The sequence below is a fragment of the Taeniopygia guttata genome, chromosome 12 (genome assembly GCF_048771995.1).
Source record: "Taeniopygia guttata chromosome 12, bTaeGut7.mat, whole genome shotgun sequence".
In the NCBI taxonomy this organism is placed as follows: Eukaryota; Metazoa; Chordata; class Aves; order Passeriformes; family Estrildidae; genus Taeniopygia; species Taeniopygia guttata.
Genome location: NC_133037.1, coordinates 5,442,269 through 5,460,419, shown reverse-complemented (window position 1 = coordinate 5,460,419; position 18,151 = coordinate 5,442,269). Strand labels below are relative to the sequence as shown.

General features: G+C 43.4%; 1 protein-coding gene across 4 annotated transcripts in view; it reads left to right on the top strand.

Moving 5' to 3' along the window:
- The window catches only part of LOC100228408 (monocarboxylate transporter 2), a 37,772-nt gene extending 25,522 nt beyond the window's left edge, over positions 1 to 12,250 (top strand). For all 4 annotated transcript variants that reach the window (XM_072934826.1, XM_072934825.1, XM_072934827.1 and 1 more), the window contains 3 exons: positions 967 to 1,110; positions 7,012 to 7,860; positions 10,314 to 12,250. In XM_072934826.1, the coding sequence (XP_072790927.1) occupies positions 967 to 1,110; positions 7,012 to 7,860; positions 10,314 to 10,606 (1,286 nt within the window). In that variant the 3' untranslated portion in view covers positions 10,607 to 12,250. The remainder of the gene's footprint in view (positions 1 to 966; positions 1,111 to 7,011; positions 7,861 to 10,313) is intronic.
- The last annotated feature ends 5,901 nt before the right edge of the window (positions 12,251 to 18,151 follow it).

The following is an 18,151-nucleotide window of genomic DNA, read 5'->3' as shown; positions in this document are numbered from 1 at the left end:
AATGAAGGCAAACAGGCACACTGGGCTCTGAAACACCATTACTGTATGATGAGTAGCACCACAAACAGCCAGGCAAATTCAGATATTAAATCTGCCTGTATTCCCCTTCCGCATTACCAGTATCACTTTTGAAGCATTGTGATTCAGGATTTTTTAGTAATACAGAATATTTTCTTTATGTCTCACTGTTTGAACTTCTGGACTGCTATTTTCTGTTAAGCTTGGCTTTTCTTGTTCTGGCTTCTCAGAGCTGGCTTTTCTTTGAGCAGGAAGTTGGTCCTGAAGTACCATCAAAGTCCCTCCAATATATATCATACTGTGATTCTGATTTTCACTGGTCTCACTTCCTCAGATTTCAATGCTTTGTTTCAGTGTGCACAGTTTTTATCAAGCCTTTTCCCTCTTTCATAATTTTGCACTGCCCTGAACCTCCTCTTTGCATAAATGCATGACCAAACTGGTTCTTTTGAGCTCTGGCTAATCCATCATCCCCAACATTTTCTACCTACATGGACTGCTATTAAGATTTAATTAACAACTGTTCTGCTGAAGCTTCGGTCCTGGTCAGCAATATTGGAATTGCATTAAATAGGGGCATAAAAAATGCAACAGCATTTGTGATATCTGCCTCACAATATGAGCCACTGCTTTGTGTGGGTAGTTTAATTCATCATAAATCAAGGGGATCTTGCGTTCACATGGTGTGTTATTGCTGTTTGCCTTCTCTGGTGACACCTGGAAGTCCTGGGGGCAGGAGCTGTCACTGATCACACACCTGTGGCACTGGACATGCTGCCACCTCCACATGCAACATCTCTGCTTTTCCATTTTCTTCCTGAGCTCACCCTAGGAGCTGTCAGCAGCACTCAGGGCCATTGATACTGCAGAGCTTTACCTGCTTTGTGTCAAACATGCCCTTCTGTCAGAAGATACAACCTCAAGGTCCTTTGTGCCCTCTCTCCCCAGGTCCCATCAGCAGCATTTTAGTGAACCGCTACGGCAGCCGCCCCGTGGTGATGTTTGGGGGCCTCCTGTGTGGTGTGGGGATGATCTCAGCTGCCTTCTGCACCAGCATCCTGCAGCTCTACATCTGCGTGGGCTTCATCACGGGTGAGACAAAGCACCTCCCTCCCCTCCACGCTCAGGCTCCCTTTTTTCCACAGCAGCACAAACACAAGGGGAAGCTGCTGAGGCAAAAAGCTGGTGAGACAAAAATCTGCTGGGACAAAGGCCCTTCTTAGCAATGCTCCAGATGAACTTCAGCAAAGAGAAGTTCCCTGTGCCCAGCTCCTGGCTGGGATCCAGGTGTGCTCCCTGCAGCTCAGTCTCTGGGCCAGGCTGCTGGGGTTGGTGGCCATCAGTGCCCTCAGCTCCCCTGAAGCAAACCCAGGTTGACTGTCTGTGCCCTGGGCACAGCAAGTCCTTCTGGGTACAAGTGTGACTATAAAGAAAGCACCCTTGTTCCTATGTGTTATCTCCCTTCTGTGAGGTACATGAAATGAGATTTCAGCGGTTTGCTTCAGTTTACTTGCCCTTTTCCAACTTGTCAGGTGAGGAGGTCCTTTATCTGAAAATAAGAACTGCTGGAGTTGGCTGAAAATAGGCAACAATTTCCCTATTGTGGAAAAAAACCAAACAAACAAACAACAAAAAACCAAAACCAAACACACACCTGTGTGTGTGGTTTTTTTTCCTTCTTGAAGTTCCAATTTGAATTGCCTGTATTGGAATATGAAATTCCATATTGGAAACTCAAGCAGAATAAGACATAGGCTCAGTCCAGCACCTTTAAAGCCTGCAGGTGCCAGGTTATTGCTTTTAAAGGTTGATGCATTAGATCTCTCCACCTGTGTGGGTATAGATGCTTAATTGTAAGTATTTTTATTATTTTGGATAAGGTACAGCCGAAGTTTATTCCAGTGCAGGTAGGACATCTGCTTGGAAGCATGAAACAATGAGCTCAAAATTGGCTTCTGAGGTTGCCAGGTGTATGGTTTAATGAATGTTCCCAATCTCTCTGCAGATGCATTAAGTGTTGCTGCTTTCTGAATGTGAAAATGTGAGCTCAACATTTAAAATCAATAAAACCAGCCACTAGCAAAGTAAATTGGGACAGAAAGTTTGTCACCCTGTTCTTCTATATCAATATTCCTTTATTAAATCTGTACAGTAGTGAATAAATCCCTGTGTAGGATTCCCTCTCTTAAACTTTACTCTTCCTAAGGACTGTCACTGTAATTAAGTGAAACTGTTATTATTGGATGAATAAATCTTGCAGATTCCTTGAAAGAGACTCCGGAAACAAAGTGATGGGAAATAAAATTAACCAATGTCTCCCAATATTTTTTAATGCATGAGCTTGCATCATTTCCTCCCAAACAAATGTCCCCTAGGAAGGCAAACAGGGAAGTGACAGGACAAGGGGGGATGACTTTCAGCTGACAGAGGGCAGTTTAGATCAGATGCTAGGAAGAAATTCTTTACTGCGAGGGTTGGGAGGCCCTTGCACAGGCTGCAGAGAGAAAAGCTGTGGCTGCCCCATCCATGGAAGTGTCCAAGGCCAGGCTGGACAGGGTTTGGAGCAACCTGGGATAGAAGAAGCTGTCCCTGCCACGCAAGGGAGTTGGAAGGGGATGAGTTTTAAGGTCCCTTCCAACCTAAAACATTCTGTGAATCTGAGTTGACTAATGCTGGATTAGCACATGGAAACCATAAACCCTTTGCTGAAAATATTCCATGCACTTTGGTGAGCAGAAGGACTCAGACAAGAAACAGAGCTGTAGGGAGGCACCAGCTTCTCTGCTCTAAACACTAAGGTGACAGGAGGGAACTCTGTGCATAACCCCAACAGACTTAGGATTGATAAACACCTTGCTCTTGGTCCCTGAACGTGTCTGCAAGTCTGGTCCACTGTCCGAATCTCTGGGTATTGGTGATTCCGAGATTGTAGAAAGTCTCTGTTTTTCTGCCCCGCTGCCAAAGCAGAAGCCATAATTGGTCTGTGCTGGTTTCAAGGTTGTTTATTCTGTTTATCTCTAACATGTTCTGCTGCCCTGCCGCAGCTCTGTCCTGCAGGGCAGCGTGTGGGGCTCTGCCCTCAGTGGGATGTTACAAACATTAAATACCAGAAACTACCTGTGCTGTATTTACAATAATGTGCCAATATCTGTCACCTACGTTGAACAGTGTGTCCCCAGCCTAAACCAACAGAAAAATGCCAACACCGCAGTGAAACATGGAGGGCATGAAGAAGGAGGAAAAGGACAAGACACACCCAATTTCCTCCATCTTGTGCCCTTTGAAACCCTAATCTAGAATCCTAAAATTTTACTTTTGCACCCGTGCCACACTTAATTATTACTTATATCAAACACTCAGAGCTGGTAATTCATCCTGTAAGATTGAAAACTCTTTTCCATGGACAGAGATCACAGCCAGTGTCTCTGGGGGCTCTGTCCAGGGGGGTTCCTGACCCCTGCCAGGGTCCCAGACCTGCCAGGGCAGCCAGAGGGAAGCCCTGGATTCCCACAGTCCACCATCCAAGTCTGATGATGTGGGCAGTGCTCAGTGCACACAGGTGACCCTCGTGCCTCGAGGTACAGGGCTAAAACACCCCCAACATCTCTCTGTCTGCACTGCTGTGCTGTTTCCTCTGAGCAGAGCACATCTTTTGTGTGCATCTTGCCCTCCTGCTTGCTGAAGCAGGGCAGCAGCATGGATGAGGTGCTGGCTGATAACCCATCATCTCCAGGCATGGGGGTGTGCTGGGGAAGGAATATTAATTTGACAGAGAAGGGAAGATGCTTGTAAGCCTGCTAACATGCTTGATGCCTCCAATTAAGCTTGAAGTATCTTTGCTGGTCAGGCCTAGCATGGAAGCATTCAAGGGCAATTAGGAAGCCACCTGCCCATCATGTGGCTGTGACAGTGCTGCTGCACAGGAGAGAGGCTTTTGTAAAGGGGATTTGCAGTAACTGCAAAGCAACCTGTAAACATCACACTCCTTCTAGCCTCCTTTCTACTAGCCTGGAAAGAAAGCAGACTGATGTAAAAGCCTGTGCTCCTGTAAGTCACAGGGAGCAGGTAAAAACAAGGTTTTGGTACGAGGAGGTCTCTGCCTCAGTCCTGTGCCTGTGGCATATTAATAGAAACCTCTTCAGAGGAGCAGAGCAGGAAGGATCTGTTTGCAGTGGAGGGATTAGACACGACAATCTCATTGCTGACTTGATTATGCCTGTTTCCATTTGCATGCAGAGCAGGAACCAGGCTCTGCTGGTGGGGGCAGCTCTGTCCTTGGAGGCACTCTGCACGCACAGGAAACCCCACAGCCTCTCCCCATTTGCTTCCCTACAGTGCTTAGAAAAAGAAATGGGGTTTGCAAGCTGTCCACCTGGACAGATGCCAGCCTGGATGCGTTAAAGTAGGTGTTTCAACATGCAACCCCTTCTGAAGTCTGAGGCAGAAGCAGCAAATTTCAAAGCTAATTGCAAGGTGGTAACGAGTGGTCAGAGTTTAGTTCAATATGCACCAATTAGACTGCCATGAAATAAAATGGGATCTTGGGTGAGGCATGTGGACTAATGAGAGCAGAGTCTTTGCCATGGCTGTAAATGTTGAGCCCTGAAATACCTGGTCAGATTGCTCCTTGCTAATAAAGCAAGAACAAGATCAATAACTACACAGCTGAGTCCTGTAGCACCAACTATTTCCTCCTAATATGAGTGAGATGTATTTAATCCAGGAAAGAACACTCCCTCTGGCACAGGTTTGCTTCTGTTCTTGCTACACCACTGACAGACCTCTCTGTCATATCCCTAGGGAGAAAATGTGGTTATTGAGTAACAATTCTAGCTATGGAAAAGCTGCTGTAGTTTCTGAAAACTGCAATAAAATGGATGTAAATATTTCCTATTAAAGTCAGCCAAAAGCTTAAAGTAAATTGAAAATCCAGTTATTCAATTTGAAACTCTCCAAATTTAATTAATGGGAAAAGCATGAGGTAATATTAAATTAGATTTGTCTGACTGGCAAATTAATGTTCACATAATAAAAAAAATTGAGATGATTATTGTTTAAGTGGATAGCTGGCATCCAGTCTCATTTTCATCCTTTGGAAGATGTGTGGTGTGTCCCTACCAAAAATGACTCTGTGGAAATGATGGTTCAATTTCTGCCCTTACTGACCAGCCTGGGAAATGGGGAGTTAATGCAAACTCTCACCTGCTGTGCTGCATCTTTTCAGGTGGAAAAAGATACATTTCTATATTTCAGCACTGTTCAAGGGTGTTCTCTAACCAGGGCTGTGGTTTTCCTCTGTGGCTCCCAGGTCATCCTGAATTTGGCCCTATAGGCATTACAAGCAGGCTGCACTTCCCAAAGATGTGTCCTGGCTAATACACAGGCTACCTAAAAAAGTTCATGCTGAGAATGTTTTAGATCCAGAATTATTTTAATGTGTTGCTATTTCAATGTTGTAAACTTCAAAGTAATTAAAAAATAACTTTATACTTGGCAAAAATCATAATTTTGTAAACCCATTTAAACTGAAGCTATCCAGCATCGGCTGGGTTCTGCTGCATCAGTTGGATTCTACTCTATCAGTGACTAATGACAGTGTTCCTTAATTAATTTCGAGGACCTTGACCTTTGTAAATTCTCTTCTGTAAAGCAATATGCCTAATTATGTACTGCACAGTTAAACAAACTAATTATATCGACTAATGAACAAGAAAAAATCTGCACGACCCTATTTTCAGGATTCATGTTCTCTGATACAATCACTTCAAGGATTAAATTTTTGCTTTGTTCTAATGTGGCTCATTCTTTCCTGGATGATGGAGTGGAAAATATGTGGAATGACTTTTAAATGCCATTTTGATGGAGTTCTGAATAATGAACTTTTTATGAAAATACTGCATGTCAAAGAAATGCTTGAAAATATTATTGATGTTTAATTATTGATTATTGATATTGGGCATCAGAAAGAATTGTTGGACATCAGGAAGAATTTTTTCACTGAAAAGGTGGCTAAGCATTGGAATGGGTTGCCCAGGGAGGTGGTGGAGTCCCCATTCTTGGAAGTGTTCAAGAAAAAGCTGGAGGTGGCACTCAGTACTCTGGTCTAGTTCATAGGGTGGTGATTGGTCAAAGGTTGGACTCCATGGTCTTGGGGGTCTTTTCCAACCTTACTGATTGTGTGACTCTATGGTTCTATATGGCAGTGCTCTCAAACAGAACCACAGAAAACTGAAACCATCACAGGATTTGATATTTCTGCCTGCAGATTCCACCTGTGCAGGAGAAGCTGGCCAATTGAATTAGCAATGCAGATTTACAATGGCATTTATACCTCTAAATGCAATAAAAATAAATTCTAATTAAAAGAAGCACTCTGGGGTCCTGTGTAATTAGCATCCTCGGTAGCTGTTTTGCTGTGTACTTGCAGACCTCTAAATCTTTTGCGTCAGACCTGCATTGCTCACAGCACCACATCAGCTGTGGCTGAGGAGGTTGATGTTATTTTCTGTGCAGGTCTGGCTGCCTGGCAGCAGAGCTGGGTGCCCATGGAAGGAGAGGCCAGCCCTGGATGGGTGCAATTTGGTGGTTGACACTGTCCAATCTAAAACAACCTGCCTCAAACTGGGAGTTGTCATTTTTTAAAAATAGATCAATCCTCTCCCCCAGCAAGGGGGCTGTGTCTGGACAGAACCCACCAGCATTCCGTGAGGGAATAGTTTTGGTTCACTCTGAAGCAAGCTCTTGGTGCTAGTTTTGCCACCCAAGAGATTTGCAGAGCAGAAGGAAAGAGGTTCTCTGAATGAAAGAGTGTTTCTGGGGTCTGGTTACCCAAATGTGGCAGCCAGAACTCAGAGACAGCCTGGGCAACATTTTTATCCAGACTGTTGTGTTGAATAGCCAGCAGTGAATCAACTGACTGTGAATTTCCTTAAATAATGCACTGAGGAGAAATGGGTCTCAAATCTTCCTTTGTTTATCTGAACTGTTTTCCAGGATTTGGCCTTGCCCTCAACCTTCAGCCATCAGTGATAATCATAGGGAAATACTTCTTGAAGAGAAGACCCATTGCCAATGGCCTTGCTATGGCAGGGAGCCCCGTGATGCTTTGCACCCTGGCACCTCTCAACCAATTCCTTTTTGACAATTTTGGCTGGAGGGGCAGCTTTTTAATTCTTGGGGCAATTTTATTAAACTGCTGTGTGGCAGGAGCTCTCTTCAGACCCATCGGGCCGGGCACAGCACTGGTCAAAACCCAGGTGACTGAGGAAGGGAAGGATGCTCTGAAAGGAAAGATCACTGAAGATGGCCCCATGGAGAACAAAACAGAAGAGGAAGGAGAAAAGGACTGCTTTGAAAAAGTCAATCAGTACCTTGATTTCTCCCTCTTCAAACACAGAGGGTTCTTGATTTACCTGATTGGAAACGTGCTGATGTTCCTGGGCTTCTTTGCCCCCATCGTTTTCCTGGCACCCTACGCCAAGCACACCGGCATCGATGAATATTCAGCTGCTTTCCTGCTTTCCATCCTGGCTATCGTGGACATGGTCGCTCGCCCCACCACCGGCATCGTTGCCAACAGCAAGTGGGTGAGGCCAAGGATCCAGTACTTCTTCAGCTTCGCCATCGCTTTCAACGGCGCCTGCCACCTCCTGTGCCCGCTGGCCTCCAGCTACACGGGGCTCATTGTGTACTCCAGCTTCTTTGGGCTGGCCTTTGGCATGGTGTGTGCCATGCTCTTCGAGACGCTGATGGACCTGGTGGGAGCTGCCCGGTTCACGAGCGCCGTCGGCCTCGTCACCATCGCCGAGTGCTGCACCATCCTGCTGGGACCCCCCATTGGAGGTGAGTGCGTTCTCCTCCTCTGCTGCCACTGGGCTGTCACTTGGATTTAGACTTTTGCAAGCATAGTTTGTGGGAAATTATTCTAGATGTGTTTTCTCTGCCTCACAATCACCATTTTCCCACTAGTAACTGGACAGGAAAGGATGTCCTTGATGTCTCCTCCAGCATTTCCTCTTTTCTCCTTTCTGTTGAAGTGAGTCTTGGAGAGTCATCTTTTAATTCTGGATCCCTCCAGACTCTTGAACTGAACTTGCAAAGTGGGGCCTCCTGCAACACCAGTAACCTTGCACTTCAGACAGATTCTCCTGGACATTCCTCCTTTTGCAAAAGGCTGGAGTCCACCAAATTTAAGTAAAACACAAGAGTTCTACGAAAGCCTTTTTTTGACTCAAACCTTGCTTTTTGTCTCTAAGTCTCTGAGTACTCCACTTAGGAAAGTCAGTCGTATTAGTGCAGCTGAAAGATTTAAGTATGTTCTAAAAATAATTTAAAAAATATTTATTTTGGTTGGAATGGTATGAAATATCAAAAGGCAGAGCCCACAAAGGTCCATGTGGACAATACTGAGTCTCCAGGAGGACTTTCAGTAATCTAAAGATAAGTAAGGCCAGTGATCTCCTGTGATTTAACAGCCTTAATATTCCCTCTATAGCATGTGCTTCTTTTGTAATTTTAACCCTTTTCCTGGATTCAGAACTGAGATCTGGCTAATGCTTCATATGACACATCCTGCAGAGCTGTTTAATTCTTCATATTACTGGGTAGCTCATACAGTGTGACAGAAGCAGCTGTATCCTCTTGCTGTCTTAGAGATTCATTATTTAATTAATGACAAACAAAAGAAAATACAATTTTAAAATGGCTGTTTTCTGAATTATATAATTTTCTGTGTGGGAGATTAAGTTAATGACTAGTGACTGCTAATGAGGCTAAAACAGTTCTGTGTAATAATCAGTAATATTAGTTTTGTAGGGTTTTCCCCACCATTTTAATAAGCAGCAAATTTATTGGTTCTTTGGCATTTTAATAACCTACTGCAGGGTTCTGCTTTAATGAAGTAAGTAAATTGTTCCCAATGTGTTTTATGACTTTATCTTATTCTCAAAGGAAAAGAGACAAGACTATCCTACTGTTGAATTTTCCAATACTCTACTCATTAAAACTCTCATTGAAACCTATTTAAGAGACCTCTAGGTCATCCTGATGAGCAGAAAAGGAAAAATTGTTGCAATTAGCATTTGGTTGATGTCTCACCAGTAGCACGAAAAACACTCTGCATTGAAAGTGGTGTACCAAGTCAGCTAGGGATGATTCAGGAAAAACCACTGACCAAAACCAGCTAAAAATTATTATTATTGTGATCAGGAAATCTACTTGGTAACCATAAAGCCCCTTGTTAGTGCAATGCAGTGGGATAATTAATCATCAGCTTTTCAACATTAAGGGTCAATTGGGATGTAATTAAGAGTCCCTCTTTTTGAGGAGAACATATTCCAAAACGTCAGAGAGCTAATGGATGATGGGATAGTTTCAGGGAAGATTGTCTGTACTGTGAAGGCCAGGTTAGGAGTGGATCTTACTTTAATTAGGATTTGGGATGTTAAGAATGGTCTGTGTTGCCCAGTAAATGGGAATTAAAGCTCAGGATCATAATCCCAATAAGATTTGCATTATATTTTGACATAAAAGAGAATGGTGACATTTCAATTAAGCCATCTCCCTTCAATTACTCTGTAACTCCGTAGCAGAGGCATTAACCTTTGAGAGGAACCTGTCACATTTGTCTTGGCATTGGAATTATCTGACACTGACAGCATCATCTTTGCTTTCCCTGGAACTAATGTTTTCCAGTTTCACGCTGTGCCCTCTCCTCTTTAGATCATGAGTGTAACTGCAGAAAGGGCAGCTGTGACCAAAAGCTGAGCCCCCTCTAATGCTGCTGGGTGACCCGTGGTGGAATAAATCACAGGGTCTTTGCCAAGAGCCTGAGATGAGACCCAGTGGGCAGGTGCCTTCTCATGGAAGTGTTCCCAAAAGCTGCTGTTTTTTGGCTGCCAAGCCAAGTGGGTATCCTTGTAGTTGATCATTGGAGTCACTGGAAAGGCTGCCTGCAGGATCTGTGATCAGAGGAGCAGCTTAGCATGGAAAAAATAGATGTGCTGGAAAAGTCCAGACTTTGCAGTGTAGCTTCTGTCCACTTCTACTGAACTGTGCAAATTATCAGAGCATTACCTGTACCAAAGTCAACTACCCACAGGCTGTATAGTGCAGCACATGTTCAGTATTTGCAGGCTCAGAGTGTTTGTGGAAGAGATCGGAAGTTCAGAGAATGTTTTATCCTAAAGCCACAAGAGTGTTCCTTGATATACAGGATTTGAAAACACAATACTCTTGCTATCATCTCTAAATTTCCCTTTTTTTTTTTTTTTTTTTTTTAAATATATATTTTACAGGAATTATTATTGATACCTTTGGGGACTATAAATATATGTTCATTAAATGTGGAGCTGTGATGGTCCTGGCTGGAACCTTTCTGTTCATCATGAATTATTATAATTATCGTATGCTTGCCAAGGAGGAGAAGGAGAGAAAGGCAAAAGAAGAGGATCCTAAATCTCTAAGGACAGAAAATGAAGGCAAAAAAAACTGGAACAAAGACTCCACACAGGATGGGCCTGAGCTGGAACCTTTGAGAGAGAAGGGAGAAGGATTAAGGAAGGAAATTAATGGCACAAATGAAGTTTAAGCCTGTTCTCATGGGCTGAATGGGAAATGACTTCTGGGTCACTCAAATGAGCACCAGCTCTGAAATCACACTAGAGTTTAAAATTTTACTCTATTCTCTGCCATGTGCATCCTCTTCTTTGTTGTAGGAGAAGGCTAGAACAGAAACAAGTCCTGATTCTTATAAGCTGCTGGGACACTGCAGTATCTGCTTGCATACCAAAGGTCCTGCAAGATTTTCCTTTAGATATTCCCCATTTCCCAGAGAAAAGGGAAATGTGATGCTTTGCAGGGGGCCAGGATGAGGCTGGCATCAGACAGGAGTCCTTCTTCAGGTTCTTTGTCTGTGCAGGACAGAAATTTAATCTTAAACTTAATCCTTGACCTACATTCTAACAGTGCAAATTCAATTTTTCCCTAGGAGGTTACAAAGTGCTTATTATCCAATTTCTGAATGCCTTACCATTTCTAGTGAGTTTTTTCTTTGCAACACCCTGGTGAGAGAGTAAGTGTTGCCACTATTAATTAATTGTTCACATGAAGAACTGAATAACAGAGGGGCTTTGGGCATCATTGCATCAGTGAATAAAGCTTAGATGAGCCAGAGCTGAAGTGGAATCCCCTGCCCTGAGTTGCCTAAAAGCCCTGCTGAACACAGGTCTCCCCTCACTGGAAAAAGGGAATACAGTGCATTAAACCTGTGTACAGTGCACTCTGCTCACTGTGTGCCTCACACTAATCACAATTAGTGATTTTGAACACTGTCTCAGAGCTGGGACCTTGTGCCATATATTTTTTAACCTGCTTCAGTTGCATCCTCCTGGAGGGAATCCAAACCCAGCTGCCTCCCCCTTGTTTGGGCTGGAGTGAGCACCCCCCTGGTGCTGGCACTGCAATTCCTGCTGGCCCCATGCCACCCTGCTGCACAAAGTAATGTTTGCCAGGTCAGGGATGCAGAGGTGGAGCTGAGACCACGTAGGAGGCACTCATCCTGTGGTGATAATTCAGATATGAGAAGATTTGCACTCTGATGTATTTTATTCCAAGCAGCTGCTGCCCAAGAGCTGTGGATGCTGAGATGGCATCATGCAGTTGAATCATCAGACTTTAGTGGAATTTAATGGATTTGATTAGATAAAAACAAGGACTTTTCAGGCAGATCACCAACATTCATAGCTAAAACTAGTCCAGAAGTTAGCTCTCCTTTTTCTGTGTTTCAATGGTACCAATATGTGGTCAGACAATATTTTTTCATGGTTTTTTTTGAAGAACTGTATTTTCTTCTGTGTTTGCACAATATGAATAAAGGATTGTAAAACTACTTTCATAAATACACTGAACTATTAAAATTAGGTCATTCTGGTCTTCTTGTACAAAACCTTTTCTGTGAATTCTGTTGTTTCTTTGAAGATCAGTGGTCTTTGACTTCAGTAGGGCTTAAATTTTTGCCTTAAGTCCTTATAACTTGTATTTTCTCTGAAAAAAAAAGAAACTCTATACAAAATAATTAGGCCTTCATTTCTTGTTTTTAATACTCTTTATTTCTGTCAAATATATCTGTGATAGTTCATTTAAAAAGACATTAATAGAAGGTCATGAATATTTTCCAATATGCCTTCTGTAATACACTGTCATATACTTAATAAAACTATTTTAAAAAATTAAATTAGTTTGCATTTTCCTGTGTGTGTAATGCAGCTTCTTGATTCAGTAAGGAGTTTATCCTCTGAGGGTTTCTAGTGCTGCCTCCATGCACAACTCTTGGTCACAACCTCATGTTGTTGTTGATTTGGATTCCTTTGGTATCCTTGGTGGTCTGGGCCATCCTGACTCACACCTCCAGTTGTGGTGGGCCCAGGAGTCTGAAAGCTGTGCATAATGACCTGGCAAGGACCTGACAAGATGATTTTCATACCTTTCCACTAGGCTGTATCAATAAATCCTCAGTGCAATGACCCAGATCCCCGGCTGTCCTTGTGGCAGGAGCTGATACTCAGGCACCTCATCTCTCAGAAACCCCAAAAAAGCTTTATAGGTCATAAAACTTTGTTAATACAGGTAATATTTTTAATAAAAAGGCGTTCTGTTCAGCTATCTGTGAAAATCCTCTGGAAAAGACGCCTTTGTTAAACTGCCCCTGAGGGCAAAAAATGTTTCATTGGATAAGTAGGTCTTTAAGGCTTCAGAATTCTTCTGACACGAAGCAGCTATTTCATTTAACCTACTCACTCTCCTGTCAAAGAAACTTACACTGCCTTTAAGGTTATGGCACCATTTCTGTCAGGTAGGAAGCCAGACTATTTTAAGAGAATGTTGGTGGTTATGGCTGGTGTTCAGTGGTGGGTGGCCTGACTCTTCCCTGTTACCACCCTGCTGCCACCCTGCACTAAACCTCTGATCATGACATCCCACTAATCACTGCAACAAAGCAATGCCAAATAATTCTGTACTTATAAGCCCTAGAAATGCCTCCTTGACTCAAATCCTATGAATTCACCACCTTGCAGACTCAAGCTGTAATTCTTTCTCAGAAACCTCTCAAACTTTCCTGAGGATGTTTTCAGTTATTAAAAATAACTAGTGCAATATGAAATAATCATTACAAAAAGCTCTTGTGACGCAGTAGAAGCTGCCTGTGCATCTAATTTAGTGATTTGTGGAGCAAATTGAACACAAAATTCATATTTACTTAGGTTTGGAAAGCACCTGTGTAAGCAAGTCAAGAGGTGTGAGAGTTGTGCCATAAATATGCGTGCTAGGCACAGGGGGGATATTTGGAATATCAGACGTGCAGGGATAATTGCAAACACTTTCTTTGGAGTGGACTTTTCATATTTCATTAGCTTGTGACCTTATTAGAAGTAATTGCCATTGTTTCCAGGGCTGCTCAAACTTCATCAAGAGCCTGATTTGGATGCTGAACCATCATTCCCAACAACCACAAAAGAAGCCAACAGAGCGGTGTTTGATGGGGAGGTGTGACAGGTACCACAGATTGGATTTACATTTATCCCATGTACTTGTTTTTTGTTTACAGTTCCCCTCACTTCTACCCTCTCTATATTTAGCTTTCCTCTCTATATTTAGATTTCCAAATTCAAAGGCATGGAGGTAGAATTCAAATATTCCACTGCATTGGTGCAGCAAAATTTGTACACATTGCTCCCTCCCTTTTTAAAAGAATGTTAGAGCAGTGACTCTGCCACATGATGGACATTTTCTGCCATCACACCTTGGGTCAGGTGCTGCTTTGCTCCACTTATATAAATCATTTAAATAGCAAGAATGAACCATGTCTAGAAAGTGCAAAACACACAAGGAGAAGTCTGGAACCACAAATGACTAGAGGCAACTTGGTAGCAATTGTGTTAAAAATTAGTAAGCAAGCAAACAAACAAATGAAATGCCAACCTATATGTTTGAAATATGCTATCATTTTACACAACACAGGAGATTATTCAGAAGGACAGTTCCCATGGCAGCTGACACCAAATTTATTTGGTTGTGTTCAGAAAACACCTCGTAGACAACACAGGTGTATTCAGATTACATCTGGAATGAATTTAAAAGATTACTTTCATGCCCTCTGCAGTGACAGTGACATTGTCTATAAAATAATATTATTTGGACTTATCAGAACTGTGTGAGGGCATTTTGATGAGTGACATTCATAACTGTCAGCAAAGCTTCCCACAGTGGTAGTGTGGCTCAGGAGCACAGATTTGATTTGCTGTCCTCTCTGACACTCACTAAGGTATTGCTGTGCTTCAGCTTGGATTTGGAAAGAGGCTCATTTACACCCTGACACCAAAAAAATGAACATCCATGGGTAAATGGGATGTTCTGTGTCACTGTGGTCAAGATCCTGCTATCACCAGTAACAGCATCACAAAATTCCCTTTTATACACTGTACAACCCCTTGGCCTGCAGAGCCCTGCTCTGGTCCAGGTGTGACCCTGTGATGACATTTGTGTTCTCCTGTGGCAACACTGCTGTTTGGGACAGGCACCAAACAAGAATGTACTTCTGTTCTTCCCTGGTCAAATCCACTGCTTCCAAGAAGGGGAAGATAATTCACCAAAGATGTCAGCTTCAAGGTCTAATTCTGACACATCAGATTCCTTATGAATCCTAGATCCTGTTTGATGTGCAAAGCAGAGTTTTGCAGATGAATGGGTATGATTGAAATGAAATAGGGATGAGCACTTGCCTCCTGCTGCAGAGCCTGGCATTCCCTTCCTGGACAGATGAGATTCTTAAGCAGTTTTAATCAGTAGGTAATCAGTCCTGACCATTAGTTATGCCTGTGATCAGAAAGCACAACTCCAGAGAGAGATCTTTAGAATATCTAGGAGGTTCCATGCATTATTAAGTGTAAAAACCACAGACTCTACCTATCAGCCATTAATACTATGTATAAGAAGTGCTTGTTGAGCAAACTTGCCAACTCTAATTATTCTCCCAGCAGCCTGTGGAGGATTTTTTTTGGCACTTCTACAAGCCTAATGGAAACCTGCACAGCCCTGCTCCTGCAGAGGCAGCATGGGCAGGGAAGTCTCTGTGATAGGTTTCAGCCTTCTGATAGCCCTTCCTACCTTGTGTGCATATGCACACACCCACACCCAGCACTGCTCCGACAGATAGAAGGGAAAACCCACCTGCTGAAGGCTGGCATGCATGGGCTGCATTCCTCTGGGATGTCTGGATTGATGTGTTAAAAGACTGAGTCACTCAAATGTGGTATCAGAAGGGATCCTCGAACATCTTTGATGGTACATCTTTGATCCCAGAGGTGCCAGTGGCAATGGAAATGAGAAGAGAGGTATCATCAGCACCACCCCAGACCACAGCCAGGGACTGGGGAGGGAACACAGGTTGCTCTCCATGTCTGGGCTCCACTTTCCACTCTTCCAGGCAGGACAAACCATGTAATGAAGTTTGTTCACAGCTTATGACTTGGGGCATGATGTATGGTGATACATATTTCTTATTTCTTTAGACATTTTGGGTTTTTTAATCAAAAAAGACTGTGAGTGCAGTGGCTAGAGGTAAATAGAATTAGTTTACTGAGCAGGTATTTGTCCTCTGACTTACCTGTTACAGAAATCCTTCCAAATACAGTATTTTGTAGCACATTTCAGTATGACACATGAGGAACAATGATATTATGATTTCAGCTTTCAGCCAGCGAAGACAGTAATTATACACCATATAAATAGAAGTGCAGTGAAGCTGCTTTGTAATTACAGTGCAACTAAGCTGTACCTCATTTACTTGTATTCTGAAGAGCATCTGGAGTTAGCAATTAGGGCCAGCACATGATTAAACACTTACCTTCACCAATCCCAGTATATATTACACTATACTTACCTTCACATGTGTATTATTTTTCACTCATATCTGCTATGAACCTAGATATTTTCCAGGGATTAATGATACACTGTGGAAAGTTGATAGCCTGAAGTTCAGCGGAGAGCTATTAAACTGGCCTGACCATTAATCCCTAGAAAACACCCTGCACCAAGGTTATTATAAGGTGAGTATGGAAAATAACTTTCCACTCATGTTGACTTTTGTCTTGGCTGTTACACCTTTGTCAGTGTGTAGGAACAACACCCCAAATGCAAGTGACTCCCTTGGATTTGGGTGTGTCTGATGTAAACAGGATGAATCCTCCCTCAGTTCACCTTTGTGCACCACCAAGGCCCTCGACAGACAGCTTGTGTTCCAGCCAGTCTGTCTTAGCCACAGTTTTCTGGCAATCTTTGCAGATTAATTTTAGAGTGAACCTCCATTTTCTGAAATGTGTAATTCCAGCTTCTCTGAGCTGAGCAACAGCACTGGCAGCCAAGTAAAAATATCCATTACCGGGGGAATATGTAAAAACACTGTTTCATCAGTCATCCTGCTCACACAACTCCCTACCAGAACTCAGAGTGGTAATGAAAGTAATTTAACACACATCTATAATTAATTTACTACATTCTTCCTGCCGATGGCAATCATCTTACCTAGGAAAGTTCATGAAATTGATCTTAATGCATAAAAATAAAGATGGAAAAGCATTAAAGGCAGCTAAACGTGGTTTACTTCTAAGCATGTAAGCATTTAAGCACTGTTTGGAGAACCGATTTGGGGCTGATTTAGCAGCAGCCATTACCTGTGAGAAATGACAGTGAGCACATGAGCAGAGCAGGGCTTTGCCCTCAGCACACTCAGTCTGTGAGCACTGCTGAGAGCTGCAGCCTTGGCACAGTGGGAACAGAAACGTGAGTGTGGGTTCCAAGGGGCCGTGCAGGAGGGGACAAAGCTGCTGGGCAGCTGGAGGCAGCACCAGGGACACGGCCTGCAGCAGCTCTGGCTTCAGTGCCAGCCAGGAGCCGGCCCCAGGTGTCCAGTTAGAACAGCTCTGGCCAGTGTGCAGAACATCCAGATGTGCAGATGTGTCTGGACATTGCACACACACCTGTGCATGTGCTGCATGCAGACAAGAGATGCCATAAGTACACACACACACATACACATACATATATACACATACATATCTATCTATATCTATATCTATATCTATATCTATATCTATATCTATATCTATATCTATCTATATCTATATCTATATCTATCTATCTATATCTATCTATCTATCTGTATATATATATATATGTGTTTTTGTGTGTGTGTGTGTAGTTTTTGATCCATTATTACTTCAGCTGTGCCTCTTCTGCCATCCATGAGCCCCACACTCTGCTGGGCTGGTGGCTCCTACCCTCTCTGTGCTCCCTAGAACTGCATTCTGCAGCTTTCATTGGGTTGCATTCTGCACTTCCCAGACACCCTGGGAATTTAATTTGCAGGCCATGACATTATGACTTCAACATGGGCAGGAAAACCTAGAAAAGCAGGAGCCCGTAACAAGCAATACTTCAATGCCCTGCAGCAGCTATATAAATATTTATATAAATAAGTAGGAAGGCTTTTAAGTGTGTCTTCCATCACTGTGGCCTCCAAATGAGGGAGTACAGCAGCCTTACCTGGATGGGAAATAGAGGACAAAGAGCCACTTTGGTGCCCCCTTCGAGGGGAAGCACAGCCTGTCCTGCCTGAAGTGCAGGGGAAAAAGCAAACCCTGCATGGGAAGCATCACTCTTCCCATGGAAGAGCCCAAAAGAGCATGGAAATAGGGCAATTCTTTCCTTCCCCTGTGCCTGCCTGTGCCTGAGAGGCCACCAAATGGACCCTTGGCCTCTGGAGCTGTGAACACAGCTGAATGAGGAGGATTCCCCAGCCAGACCCAGTGAGAGGCATTTTCTACACGTGGCTTCCTCCAGCTGCAAAGCTGCTCACTGGCTTCTCCTTAATGCCAGGAAGAGCAGGGAGTGTCAGAGGGAGAGTCATGAATCAGCCTAAGGATCCACACAGACAGCAGCAGCTTGCTGCAGGACTTTTATTACCTGCTGGCTGTCACACAGCTCCTCATCACAGGGTAGCAAATGCTGTCAGGACTGGCTGCTGGGGCTGTGAGAGGGACAGCCAGTGGCAAAATGTGAATAACAGGTCCGAAGCCAG